This window comes from Amphiura filiformis, chromosome 11 (assembly GCF_039555335.1).
Source record: "Amphiura filiformis chromosome 11, Afil_fr2py, whole genome shotgun sequence".
NCBI classification, from domain to species: Eukaryota; Metazoa; Echinodermata; class Ophiuroidea; order Amphilepidida; family Amphiuridae; genus Amphiura; species Amphiura filiformis.
The window spans coordinates 11,853,995-11,869,461 of NC_092638.1; the positions used below are offsets into that span (position 1 = coordinate 11,853,995).

General features: G+C 36.9%; 2 protein-coding genes across 3 annotated transcripts in view; one reads left to right on the plus strand and one right to left on the minus strand.

The window, feature by feature from the left end:
- Nucleotides 1-15,467, plus strand: part of LOC140164357 (monocarboxylate transporter 12-like) — a 272,528-nt gene that overhangs the window by 188,379 nt on the left and 68,682 nt on the right. The gene's annotated exons all lie outside the window — the stretch shown is intronic.
- LOC140164356 (uncharacterized) overlaps nucleotides 1-15,467 on the minus strand; it is a 110,995-nt gene that overhangs the window by 76,048 nt on the left and 19,480 nt on the right. The window contains exons 4-8 of the mRNA XM_072187629.1: nucleotides 12,603-12,697; nucleotides 12,212-12,319; nucleotides 6,389-6,487; nucleotides 6,096-6,194; nucleotides 5,387-5,485 (exon numbers count right to left, since the gene is read on the minus strand). Coding sequence (XP_072043730.1) covers nucleotides 5,387-5,485; nucleotides 6,096-6,194; nucleotides 6,389-6,487; nucleotides 12,212-12,319; nucleotides 12,603-12,697 — 500 coding nt within the window. The remainder of the gene's footprint in view (nucleotides 1-5,386; nucleotides 5,486-6,095; nucleotides 6,195-6,388; nucleotides 6,488-12,211; nucleotides 12,320-12,602; nucleotides 12,698-15,467) is intronic.

Sequence of the window (15,467 nt, forward strand, 5' to 3'; positions counted from 1 at the left end):
TGGTAGACTATTAATGATATGCATGCATTAACTGACCTCATTTAGGCCTACTGGTTTTAATAGGCATGTTTGTTTTAAAATGGGATAGACTCTTATGTTTTTTTTATTATATTTTGCAGGTTTTCAAAGAAGAGGAAGATAGAATGTTTGTGAAAAAAAAACTACTCATCAACCTTTGACTTGGATTCAACAATGTGCAATAATCAACATGATTATCTCATCATCCACTTCCATTCATTGTGGAATATATTTTTTTTAAAGCGCAGTGATTTATAGTGCGCTACGCACAGGCACAACGCCTAGACGTTGATCCACAAGCCTCCGCACACTTTACAGAACAATTTGAAATATAGAAACGAAGGAAAGGCCTTTGTGTAACATCAAACAGTCTATTGACGTTGTCATCAAACTTGATTGTACATGCACCAGAATTATTTTCAGAATTGTGTAACTGCAAAGCTGACGCTTAAATCACTCCATCCATCTTGTAATACGGATCTGCATTCCATAAACCAAATGGAATAGATAAATTATCTATGAACATGGAAATATGTACTGTCATTAATGGAAGCGTAGAGGTCCCGGGTAGAGGTACATAACATTAAAGAACCATCCAGGTTATTTTAAGGAATACATCGAAGGCGACAATTATATCGTGGAACAGTGGCGTGAGAGAGTGCCTCTTATATTTTTCACTTGTTCGTAAACTGCATCATCTGGATTAGCCTGTTAACCCTAACACCAGTAAAAACCACAAAATACCATGATGAAAAATTCATAACATGCATGCATCCCAGGGTCTGCGATGACGCAATCACCCGAAGTGTGATATGCTCACGGAATTGCTGGCCAGGCAGCAATAACCCGAGCAGCTACCGGTCCGCGGTCGTTCGCTTGGCATGCGAGGGGTCAAAGGTTCGAATCCCGGGGGGTGCCAAGTCCAAAATTCTTCTTCTTCTTGAAAAAATCGGATCTTCTCTGACTTCCGATACCAAAAAGCATGGGTCAGTGTTAGGGTTAAAATACATGTATTTTTCCAGATTAGAGTGTCCATTACCCTAACACCAGTAAAACCACAAAATACCACGATGAAAAATTCATAACATGCATGCATCCCAGGGTCTGCGATGACGCAATCACCCGAAGTGTGATATGCTCACGGAATTGCTGGCCGGGCAGCAATAACCCGAGCAGCTACCGGTCCGCGGTCGTTCGCTTGGCATGCGAGGGTTCAAAGGTTCGAATCCCGGGGGTGCCAAGTCAAAAATTCTTCTTCTTCTTGAAAAAATCGGATCTTCTCTGACTTCCGATACCAAAAAGCATGGGTCAGTGTTAGGGTTAAGCTATCAAAATGCAAGGATTATATTGCATGTGACTATATATACAGGGCCTATGAGATGTATTTTTAGGATTTTCAATATGGATCTCCCCAGGGTGTAATTAAGCATCTTTATTTAAATTATCAATGTGGTATTACTGAAATCGTCTGTTTGGTTAAAAATTATTCTAAAAATTAAGATTATTTGTGATGTGGTATATCGAAAGCAGACACTCTTGGGCAGGATCGTAAATGGAGGAATAGCCAAAATTGTGGAGCAAAATATCTCTAAATTTAAGATATGAAGAAGAGTTTATTGACAATCACCAAACATTATGGTATAATCAACAATTAAGACAATAACACAAACTTGTACAATAGACCTATATAAACTATAAGAAGTAAATATCTCAAGAAATACTCATACTTTACCAGATCTAACATCAAAACATGATTGAACGAAATTGGTTACTATTTTCAGAACATCATAATCTGAAGCACCCATAATTAACAAGAATATGTCATTCAATGACATATCATTACAGTGTAACATCTTATTCATGTTAGAAAGGAAGTGCAAACGTTGTTCATTGTATAGACCACACTCCATAACAAAATGATATTCATCTTCAATCTTATTTGCGTCACAATGAACACAAAGTCTGTCTTCAATTAAAGTGTTTGGCGAGGTATGTCGACCTGACTCAATTCTAAGAGAATGGCAACTAATTCTAAGGTTAGTGAATGCTAATCTACGTTTACGATTAAACATAACAGTATAATTTTCTTTACAAAATTGTTGTTTAAAAGTACAATAAGTCCTCAGTTTAGGTTGAGAATTTGAAGTAACAAATTTCCACTGAGTATTATATAAAAGTTCTAGACCAGTGGTAATAGTTTTAGAAATACTAGATGAACTACACGCATTGGGTTTGTCCCAAATATCATCCCTATTGATAACAGAAAGAACCTTTTTAATACCAAGTGACCATGTAAAACTGTTGCTATTATTAGACAGTTTTCTGTTTTCAACAAGAGCATCAATAACTAGTTTGTTACTATAACTATTTTGCATACATAAATCATTCAAATGCCACCAGTATTTAACCGAAAGGTTAAGCATAAAAATCAAAAGAGGAAAACTACCTAAGTCACCCCTTACAGCATGATTTGTAGTCTTTCGGTGGACACCTAAAATAAGCTTACATACTTTAACATGTAGAATTTCATTAGGTAATTTATCACATAATTGAATAAAATTATCATCCTTTAAGTTCTTTAGCATATAAGGTGCCCAAACCTCACATCCATAGGCTAGAATTGGTTGAATAAGTGAGTAAAATAATTGGAAACTACATTTAACAGAAGAGTTATATAAATTATTTCTAATTTTGAAAAATGCTTTAGAAGCCTTTTCCTTAAGTTTTATCATTGCTTTAGTAAATGACCCAGATGGTGTAAAAACAATACCAAGATAACTATATTCATCAACAATTTGAAGTAATAAGTCACCAAACTTAAAAGCATGATTACACATAATACGACCACTCTTATTAAATATCATTACCTTTGATTTATCAGTATTTACCATAAGTTTCCATTTTTTGCAATAATTAGAAAGTCTATCTAGAGCACATTGCAAACCCTTAGCGTTCTGTGAAATAATGACTAAATCATCAGCATACATCAAACAATTCAAATTAGAGTTATTAAGTTGAACTGGATCACAATGATTATCAAAGATGTCTGGAAGATCACTCAAAAAGAGATTAAAAAACATTGGACTAAGGATACATCCTTGTTTAACACCAACAGAAGTTTGAAAAGCATTTGTTACTTTATCATTATACTTAATAACAAATGAGACATGCTCATACATACTACGAATTATTTTAAGAAAAAGTCCATTAATACCAGAATTATATAATTTATATAAAAGTGCTTTACGCCAAACAGTGTCGAATGCTGCCGAAAAATCAACAAAACAAACATATAGATAAGATTTACCGGCTTTTGTAATATACTTGTCAATCATAGTCTTGAGAACTAAAACGTGATCACTGGTACGTGACCCTTTCGGAAACCAATTTGAGCAGGTGGAATAATATTATGCAATGTACAAAAATTAACTAACCGTTCATGTAAAATTAAACAAAACAGTTTACATAAGTTGCTTGAGACAGCAATGCCCTGTAATTCTTTGCAATATCTTTAGCACCTTTCTTATGTATTACAGTTAAAGTACTAGTTCTCCAGGAAGAAGGAAAGTGCCACTTTTATAAATAGAATTAAAAAGACGAGCTAATGCAGGTGCAAGTATATCAACGCCATTCTTAAGCATTTCATTCCTAATACCATCTAACCCAGGAGCCTTTTTATTTTTTAACTTGAGCCCAGCTTTAATAACTTCATTGACTGTGATATCAAAATCCAGCTCATGTTGAGACATAAAATGAGAGTCATAAAAAGAATTAATAACACGGTCAAAATTATCATCAGACACGGGCAGATTTCTGTTCATAAGATTAAAGATGTAAAAACCTCAAAATTGGTAACCTGCCGAAAATTACGCCTATAGCTTCAGAACTAATAATTGTTTTCACAATATTGCAACATAGATAGAAGGATGATTCATTTTGATACCACATTCATTCAATTTCGTTCAATATTAAAAACACAGCAAGTGTTTTAAAGAAAAATACCCAAATTTAAAAGTTGCAGCTAGATTTGTATTTATTTGAATTAAGCACAAAGATAATGGAGGGTTTTATGTGTCCCAATGCTGCATAATAATCATTGATCGTTGTAGCAGATGTGTTCTTAAAGTTACAATGAAAATAAAATGGACAATGTGTGATTTCTTTATGATACATGGATGATCAAAAGACGCCATGCATGCATATATGTATATATCCTCAGTATGTTGTAGACAAATAATATTTGTAAAAAAATATTTCAGTAATATAAACAAGACCCAAGACACAAACTAAAATGTATGCTGTATTATCCATACAACCCAGATATAATTAAAGCATTTAAAATGTGGAACAATATACAATAATTGCCTTTGTCTCATATCTCTGGTGCAACTTTAAATTTTAAATTATTTGTTCAAATGAAGATTTTTGAAACAAAATTCTTTCTTTGGAAACTTCACTATTTAATCAAAGACCTGCCAACTGCAAGTTGAATAACCCAATTCACAAATCACAAATGGAATGTATAAACTGCAGCTGACCTGGGAGCTGACCTTCACCCTGAATTCAAGTCTGGGAGTACTACAAGTCCTTACTAGTAATTCTACTTAATTGAGTGTGACAGTAGGGGCAACCTGTTTTGACCCACCAGTGATTGTTTTAGTCCCATGTGAATCTGACTGGTGGGCTCAAAAAAGCACGCTACAATTTTTCGTAATGTGAACATCTGCTCCAGCCTTCAATAATATCTCACATACTGTATATTGTCCTGATGCATTGGCAAGGTGAAGTGCTGTTTGCCCTGCCTATAAATACAAGAAACCATGACATCTAATGAGAATTTTTGCTTTTATTGCAGTGATACATGTAGTACACTTTTTTTTCTTCGGTCATAGGTGTAAAACAGGGGCTTTAAAAATATATATATATTGGCCCATGTGTATTTCATCAGCGGTATGTACATGAATTAAGAAATAAAGGGTAATGCATTATCCTTTACATGCAAATAATGTGTCCGAGGCAGTAAAAACGTAAATAATTTTATAAACGTTTTTACTGCCGAGGACACATTATTTGCGTCTAAAGGATAATGCTGCACCCTTTATTTCTATTCTATTACCACAAAATAGTGCGATATAAAGAGAAAATATCACATTTTTTCCCCAAATATTTCAAGTTGTGTACCTCAATGTGGAGCGCCTACGCGTAGCCAAAGCGTAAGTGATAAAGTTCGTTGCCCTGGCCACTTTATTGCTAATTAATGGTCTTTCACGTGATGCGTTTCAACAAATCACAGTGCGCGATTTTGAATTATGGGTCGTGGGGGTAATAGAATAACAATTAATGATATCAGTTCTCTATAAATACTCACCTTGTTTTTCGCATGTACATCTGCTTTATGCTTCAATAATATCTCACACACCTTATCATGTCCTGATTTACTGGCAAGGTGAAGTGCTGTTTGTCTCCACTATAAATACAAGAAACCATGTCATCTAGTGTGAATATTTGCTTTTATTGAAGTAACAGTACACCCTTTTTCTTCAGTCATAGGCATGGGAACTTCTAAAAAAGATACATACGTATCAGCTCATATATATCTCATTGATTGTTTATAATGATCCAGCCTTAAATTTTCAATGAAAAACAGATACATCTACTGGCAAAGTGAAGTGAAGTGTTGTTTGCTCCATCTATAAGAAACCATGTTATCTCTTGTGAATTTTTACTTTTATTGAAGTATAGTACACCTTTTTTTCTTCAGTCATAGGTGTAAAACGGCACATTTGTATTTCATCAATGGTTTCATATTTCATAATTATGTCATACTATATTTCATCTTTCAAATTCTATTTCCATAAAAATCAAAGATATTACATCAAACAATATACAAACACAGTACATATGGAGGAAAAGACTGGAAGACTAAAAAGGCCTGAAAGTTAGCCTTTCCCTAAAATCAAATGAAATTAACAAAACAAAGCAACTTCACATAACATAACCATGATATGTGTATTTGATCCAGTTTTAAATTGTCAATGAATAGCAATGAATGATGTCAGTTCCCTGTAAATACTCACTATATCTTTTGCATGTATATCTGCTCCAGCCTTCAATAATATGTCACACACATTATCATGTCCGAATGAACTGGCAAAATGAAGTGCTGTGATCTGCCTCTATAAATACAAGAAACCATGTCATCTAGTGTAAATTTTTGCTTTTATTCTCCAGTCATAGGTGTAAAATGAGAGCTTTAAAAAAGACATACATATTGCCCCATGTGTATCTTATCAGTGGTTTGTACATTTGATCCAGTTTAAAATTTTCAATGAATAACAATTAATGATATCTATTCTCTGTAAGTACTCACTATATCTTTCGCATGTACATCTGCTCCAGCCTTCAATAATATCTCACACACCTTATCATGTCCTGATGTACTGGCAAGGTGAAGTGCTGTTTGTTCATTCTATAAATACAAGAAATCATGACATCTAGTGTGAATATTTGCTTTCATTGACTTTGGTCATAGGTGTAAAACAAGAACTTAAAAAAAAGAAATACATATTGGCCCCATGTGTATTTCATCAGTGGTGTGTATCAATTGATCCAGTTTCAAATAATTTTCAATAAATAATAATGAATGATATCTATCCTCTGTACATACTCCTGTTACGAGTCGTACTTGACTCAAGGCCAAAATCACCTTTTACCCGAACTCACACAAATGCACAACACAAATACACTGTTTGATTAAGCTAACAAAATCTAAGTCTTTAATTGAAAGCATGTTATGATTGGTATAATATATGACAACAAATGCACATACACAATAATCAAATATAATCACTCTTTATCTATTTAGTACTTAGCCAGCATTCTTCTTCTTGGTGATCATAAAGTTCTTGCAATGTTCTGGACGACTGATGTAATATATCCTTATTCACTTGTCCTGCGAAAATCAGCGAAGTCCATTGTACACTTGCATTTATAAATCCTTGCGTATAAAATCCTCATACGAAAATGGTGCTACTTTCTCCCAAGTACTAAACTCCTTGTGTTGTTCTCCAAACACGTTTATAACTCCTTGCGCAGTTCTCCAAATACTAAACTCCTTGCACTGCTTTCTCCAAACTCGGTGCTATTTCCACCTTTCACACAATATCTTCAGGAAGCAGGACTGCGATGCAGTTGTCCCCACTTATATTGACAGTTGCGTTGAATCAAAACACCAGACTTCAGCAAGTCGACAGAAGAGTATATATTCCTTTCTTGGAAGAAGTACGTTCTTTGACATATTCTAGATCTTCTCCGACAACACTGGCAAATAGTAGTACTTTGACTACATACAATATTTCTGGTTTGCAATTTCCTTTCTTTGAAGGAATTGGACTGTAAGCATATTATCAGCACTATCAACTGTGTCAATAATTGTGTTTACATTTTCTTATATATCAAGCAGTGGGAAATCCCAAGTATTAATAGCCAAATGTGATCTTGGGAATTCCCAAGCCTTAATTATAACATTAACCTTTCACATGACATCATTTCCTGAGGGGAATTCCATTACATCATTTTCACTTTACAACCTCAGGGGACTTTTCAATTGTGCAACACACTGAAAAGGGGAAGTCCCGGCTATCCATTCAATTTGCTGAGAGGGGAATCCCTCAAATGTCTCATAAAAAGGATTTTAATTGTAAACAGAGATAAATCATATTAAATTACTCAGGGCACATCACACTCCAAACTTTTGCATGACATCTGCTCCAGATATACATGCACAAATCCACACACAGTGGATTGCTATGTGGTCCTTCCAGCTATGCTGATGACCCAAAAAATAGATGAAAAGGTGACTTGTGACATGATTATGATCAAACAAATGTCTGGCAATGGTCGCTATTCCTTGCCTGGCAATTCCTGATTTCTAATCTTCGCCCAAATTTACCCAATCGTTCCAATCAGTTAATTGATCACTCTAATCCATTAGTCAAGTGTTCAATTGATCAACCAATCAGTCAATCGGTATAGTCAATCAATAAACCAGCATGCAACCATTCAGCCAATCAATCAAGTAACCAAACAATCAACCAACCAATCAGTTATTTCAAATGTATCAATCAAATCCTAAATTAATTTGGTTTAGTTTTAAAATTTTTGATGATTAATCAGTTTATTGATAATAATTAATAATATCGAAACATAAACAGAAAGCCACATCAAAAAGCTAGAACTGTCAATTTCCGCAATTTACAGGGTGTTCCAAAACAAAACCAGTGCTCGCCGTCTACTAGATATACCATTTGGAATGCTCGGTGTATAAAAGCTCCTGCAAAGGTTCCATCGATTATTGATTTTGTTATAGCTCACAAGCTTGACATCCTTGCAATAGTTGAGAACTGGCTAAAACCTGATCATGCCAAAGCCAAGCATCTGATTTTCACTGAGTTTTCCACGCTTGTCGAATCCATGTCTACTATAACTACTCCCGTTGCGATCAGTGGTGACTTTAACATGCATTATGGATGTTCCTGATGATCGCTATGCAATCACTATGAGAGATCTTCTGAGTCCAGTTCTCTTGAGCAGCATGTCCTGATTCCAACTCATAAGAATGGTCATTTGCTTGATCTTCTCATCACAAAGACTTCTGATTCAATCGCTTCTGACATCAAGGTGGACCGAGTTTGCCTTTTTCTGATCACGCCGCACTGAAATGTCTTCTGTATATGTCACAGCCACCTGCCATCAAACAGACTGTGACATTCCGTAAGGTATGCAAAATCCAACTTGAAGATTTCAAACAGGATATTGTTACTTAGCCTGTGGTTACCGATCCTAAGGACAAAATTGATTCGCTTTGTACACAATTTGACACCGTTATGTCTGGACTCCTAGAATGCCATGCTCCAGAGCAAACTAAGTGCATCACTTTAAGACCTCATGTGCCATGGTACTCCGGCGACCTCCATGCTGCTAAGCATGAAAGCGTTAGTGTGGCGTCAGTATATAAAATCTGGCCTGACAGTTCATAAGCAGATTTTTTTCTTTGTATTTGATAACTACAAAGATCTTTTGGAAATGGCTAAGACATAACTATCGTAAGTCCAAGCTCTTCAACCTTGACAGTCGCCAGCTCTTCCGCGAAGTAGACAAAGTTTGCTCGTCCAACACTTCTAAGATACTTCCTTCTCATGACAATGAAGAGCAACTCCCTAACGATTTCGCCGACTTCTTTCGCGATAAAATTGAGCATGTAAAGGACAAGCTAGATAACATCTCGAGTACGGACTCCACTCCCGAAACACCTCTGCATCAATCAACCTTCTGCAAATTTGCAAAGGTATCTGAGGAAGAGGTGCGCACTATCGTGATGAAAGCTCCATCGTCGCCTTGTCAATCAGACTGTATTCTGACCTGGCTGTTAAAGGCGTGTCTTCCTGAGCTTCTGCCATGTATCAATAAGATCGTCAATCTGTCGCTGCAATCGGGAACGTTTCCATCCTCCTATAAAATAGCACATGTGACACCATTGATAAAGAAGGCCAATATCCAACCTGAAATTTCTCTCTAAGGTGGTTGAGCGTGCGGTATACAGCTGCAAGACTTTATGCAGGAAAACGGTCTTTATAGGAAAGTTACAATCCGCATATAGGAAGTGCCATTCTACAGAAACTGCATTACTCTGTACATGTGTCCACAATGACATTCTTCGTGCACTGGACTATCATAGAAACGTTGTGCTTGTTCTGCTTGATCTCTCAGCCGCCTTAGACACTGTTGACCACCACATCGTCCTGAGGCGGCTGAGGGATCATTACAGCATCCGCGATAGAGTACTACAGTGGTTTGAAAGCTACCTTTGTGATCGCAAGCAATATGTTGCTGTAGGTGATAGTTCTTCTGCCAATCATGTCCTTCACTGTGGTGTTTCTCAGGGGTCAGTGAGCGGCCCATCACCATATATTCTGCTCCATTGCCGGTGATGATGACGTTGACACAATGTTCTATGCCGATGACAGCCAAATGTATCTTGACTTTACCCCAGAAGAAATGCCTGGCCAGTTGAGTAGGCTGGAAAATTGCGCTCGCAATGTCATATCCTGGACAACGTGCAATAATCTTCTGTTGAATGACACCAAAACAGAAATTGTTCATATGTCGTCATGCTTTGTGAAAGATACACAATCGATTTCATCTCTTACCATAGGCCAGTCTGAAGTTAGCATCGTCAAGGAAGCCAGAAATCTTGGTGTCGCAATGGACAATCACATGACTCTTACAACTCACGTTAAAAATGTATGCTGCTCTGCTTGCCATACCATCCACAAGATTGGCCTGATTCAGAAGTACTTCAACAGATCAACAGCCGAACGCCTTGTTCATGCCTTTGTGACCTCGCGTCTGGATGCCAACAACAGCCTTCTCTACGGACTTCCTGCTTCAACTCTCGCAAAACTTTAACATGTTCAAAACTGTGCTATCTGCCTTGTTGCATGTGCCAAGAAAGATTGCAACATCACCTCTCTTCATCGTGAGCTTCACTGGCTTCCAATCAAGGATCGTATCGTCTTCAAACTTCTTCTCAAATATAAGTCACTCCATGGTATGGCACCATCTTACATCTCTGATCTCATCAAAGTTCATGTTCCGCCAACACACTCTTCGGTCAAACTCAAAACTTCTTCTTATTGTGCTGCCCAGTTGCGAGGTTTTGACGGCTTACTACGGTGAAAGGGCATTCTCCGTCGTTGCGCCAACTTTGTGGAACAAGCTGCCTGCACGCATCCAGAAAGCGGACAGCTCGCCATCTTCAAGAGCCTTTAAAGGAATATTTGTTTGACAATCCGTTGTAAATATTTTTGCCACTTTTGTGTATAATTTTCTGTTTTTTTAATTGGTAGTTTTTAAGATATACTTTTTAAGTTGTAGTTCTAAGTTTTTATCTTTTGTAAAGCGCCTAGAGGCCTTTTTGGTGTTGGGCACTATATAAGTGTGTTGATGTTGTTGTTGTGCTTCCATAGGATGTGCCGCGCATGCAGATAAGCATTGCGTATGCGTAGCGTATATGTGCGTTAACAAATTGAGCGCGTTGATGAGAACATGTACCCCGCTGGTACAACAAAGATTTTCTTTCCTTTTAAATTGCAAACACAAGTGAAATAGTGAAATAAAATAGTGCAGTTGGAGTTTACAAAATGTGGATTTTCTTACTTTGTATTTATAAAAAACATAACAAAGTACATACATTTTTGCGAAATTTTGCGAAAAAAACAACATCTTGACATTGAACACCATCAATAGATATTAAAGTGTTCCCATAGTGCATCCATGACCCAAATTTGGTTGCAATGTACAGGATTTGAACTGATAAGAGACCAAATTTTAAGTCGACCTCAAATCACCTTTGACCTCAGTATTTGACCTTGAACACCACCATGTGTATTATATCTTGAAAAAATCAAAATTATTTGATATCATCAGGACATTCTTCGTAATCAGAATGCAACTTGATATGTCTGATGTGCTCTCATGTCCCACAAAAATACTATCCAAACGTTCATTCCAGAGCCCTTAATGCAACTTTTGTACAAATTTTATAATCACCCAAATACGACAGTAAGACTAGTGATCTAGCATGTTCATAGCCCAGTCCCTAAAAATAAATGCTATGGTTGCCTCATCCTAAAAACGTCAATGTGTAAAAACAATAGAATAGTTTGTATTATGATCTCACACCACCAAATCAGAGTCCCATAGAGATATGTGCTAAATTTGCCTTAAGAAAACGTAATTTATAACGACAGCTATAATAGTTGAAATCAGCCCTTGCCTGATCCCTCTGGCTGGTAAAAAATATAGGTTGACCGTCAATATTTTTAACAACTGGCCCTCGAAGTCTACAATGTCCAGGAATCGCCTAATTTACATGCAAAATCATGCCATTGTTTCTGTAAAGAAAAGGCTGCTTAAAATCATTAAAAATTATTCCAGCTCTCCCATCTGTGGTACACTTGCAGTATTTAACATTACTAATCATGGTCAATCCAAATTTTGCCAAAATTATGCAAATTTCTGCTCATTTAAATGCTTAATTTGGGTTTTTCTCAGAATTGAAATTAAGGGTGCACAACCATACAATTCTATTTGGTGGTGTGAATAATTTGAGTTGTTCATGCACTATACTCACTCTATCCCTTGCACCCACATCTGCTCCCTGCTGCAACAACACCTTACACCTTTCTTCATCTCCTTGTTCACTTGCTTGAAGAAGTGACATGCTCTTTGAGGACATGCTCTGTAAGGAAAAGTCAACAATTACACTTGTTTTGAGCTGTAATTTTATGTCATGCAAATCAGTTATAAGGCAAAAGGTCTAGCACAAAATGTTCCTTAAAAGGTTTATACTCATTTGGGTTAAACTAAAATAATACAAATACAACAATGACTGTAAATTATTGGCAGGTGGTAAAAAAAGAGGAAAAAGAGAAGAAAAACAAGGCTGTTCTCGAATCACAAATCTTGCCTATATATATGCTAAGTAAAGTAAAATTCAAAAGGTTGTCAATTTATTTTTTTACCTTTAATTCTACATCCTGAATTTTTCCCATATCTGGTCCTTTCTTTGCTCCATCATCCATGTTTTTAGAAGAATCCAACTTTTCTTCTCTACTACCTGAAATCAAAGGTATAAAGTATAATCAACTAGAATTTAACAGTTCTCAACTTGCGCAATGCCTCCATTTTAACAGGTGCAATTTCACTTGACACCAAAATGACCTTTACATTATTTGCCTCGCTAAGGTGGTCGGTCCCAACAAATTTCATTAACCTGCAGCCGTATATTGCGATTTGACCCTGAATGATCCAAAATGACCTTGACTTTTTGTCTTGTTTCGGTGGTTGTTCCCACCAAATTTCATGAACATGCAGCAGTCTATGGCGATTTGACCCCAGATGACCCCAAAATGACCTTGACATTTTAGTCTAATTTTGGTGGTTGTTCCCACAAAATTTCATGAATATGCGTCAATCTATGTCAATTTGACCCCGAATGACCTCAAAATGACCTTGACATTTTTTGTCTCACTATGGTGGATGTTCCCACCAAATTTCATGAACCTGCAACAATATATGGCAATTTGACCCCGGATGACCACACAATGACCTTGCGATTTAGTTTATTTTGCACTGAAAATCTAATCAGGTCAAAAACCTCTGGCTGTGCTACTCCCCACCAAGTCTCATAATTGTAACCCATATGGATGTCTCACTAGGGTGGTCGTTCCCACCAAATTTCATGAACCTGTAACAATCTATGGCAAATTTACTCTGGATGAGGCTGAATGACCCCAAAATGACCTTGACATTTTTGTCTTGTTTCAGTGGTCATTCCTATAAAAATTCATGAACCTGCGACAATCTATGGCTATTTGACCCCGGATGACTTGATGACTCCAAAGTAACCTTGCCATTTTTGGTCTTGCTAACATGATCATTCCCACCAAATTTCATGAACCTACAACAATATATGGCGATTTGACCCCAGATGACCCCAAATGATCCCTCAATGACCTTGCTTATTTTGCGCCGAAAATCTAATCAGGTCTAGAACCTCTGGCTGTGCTACTCCCCACCAAGTCTCATTACTGTAACCGATACGGATGTCTCACTAGGGTGGTCGTTCCCAAATATCATGAACCTGCAACAATCTATGGCGATTTGACTTTGGATGACCCTGAATAACCCCAAAATGACCTTGACATTTTTTGTCTTGCTACGGTGGCTGTTCCCACCAAATTTCAAAACCTGCAACAATAGATGGCAGTTGGACTCTTGATGACCCCAAATGACCCCACAATGACCTTGCAATTTAGCATAAGGCCACAAAAAAAAAAGATGTTTGCTTGCCCTCAACCGACCGACCAATTTTGGAAATCAGAAAAAGGGTTTTTTCTATTTACTGTACAAAAGAATACCGACCCTATTTTTGGAAATTCCTGAAAAAGTTTTTTTTTTTTTTCGAATTTTTGCATTCTGAAGATGTAAAAAAAATTTAATTTAAAATTCAACATCAAAGTGGTTACATAATTCTCTTGGTTACCGGATCACGCTATTTTGGTATGCCTTCAAGTGCCATATACCTTGTGTGGTAATTGTTTCGATCTGGCCATCGGGGTTCATTATTCATTCATTCAATTCATTTATTCATACATGATTTCACATTTATATACAATATTTCATATATATATATTTACAAGAACTGCTTGCTATTGGAAGCTGAACAAAGGGGTCAAATATCAAGTGAAGCAGTGGAAAAGAAAACTTCTTGAAAAAGACGTTCAAGAAATGGAAGAAGCCCATGCAAAGAACATAAGCCATGATCTCTTCAAGAAAGTCACAAAACTAGCAGGTGATAAAACCAAAGTTCAATCTGCAGCCAAAGACAAACATGGTTCACTGAAAACAGCTCAGAGGAAGTAATGAAGTGCTGGGAGGAATACTTCAGTAAACATCTGAATACAGAATTCCCCAGAGACTGTAATATACTTAACTCCATCCTGGAGCCTGTCAACCCTGCTACAGCAAGTTTGCCTTTTTCAATATATGAAGTTGAAAAAGCTTAAAAACAACAAAGCGTGTGGTTGGGATAAGATCTCAGCAGAAGCGTAGAAAGCAGGAGGACCCATGTTGAAACAAATGTTGTTAAAGATCATCAACATCCCCTGGGCTGAAGGAAAAATCACTGAAGACTGGAGTAAAGGTCTAATAACCCCTGTGTACAAAAGTGCTACAAACTAGACCCAGCCAACTACAGAGCTATTACCCTAGCTCCTGTCAATCCCAGGAAAAGTATTCTGTAGGATGGTTCTTAACCGAATACAACAGACTGTAGATAACCATCTGAGAGAGGAACAGTATGAGTTCCAGAGGCACCTCATCAGATGCACATTCCAATACACTGGAACTTTGTAGACTTCAAAGCAGCATTTGACACCATATGGAGGAGGCCCTTTGGAAATGTCTGCGATCAGTAGGAGTAGACACATACCAAACTGGTGAACCTCATTGCAAAAATGTATGAGCAAACCAAATGCTCAGTCGTGGTAAATGGAAAGATCACCGATTGGTTTGAAGTCCTAGTTGGTGTTAGACAGGGATGTCTTCTCTCACCATATGCCTCTTCAATCTATATCTGGAGTTAGTCATGAAGGACATCCAAAATCTAGGCTCAGGTGTGCAGATGGGTGACATGTGCACAATTGTGCAGAAAAAATTTCGCAGAGCATGGAAAATTTAGTGGCGCGTCGCGTGATTTCACGCCGCGAATATTGTTAAACCCTGGTCATAACATGTTTTCTAGCTCACAATATTTTGTCTTTTGAAAATGAAGCTGTCATAGTATAATAATAAATCATAGTGCAGTTTTGTCCACAGCAAATTCA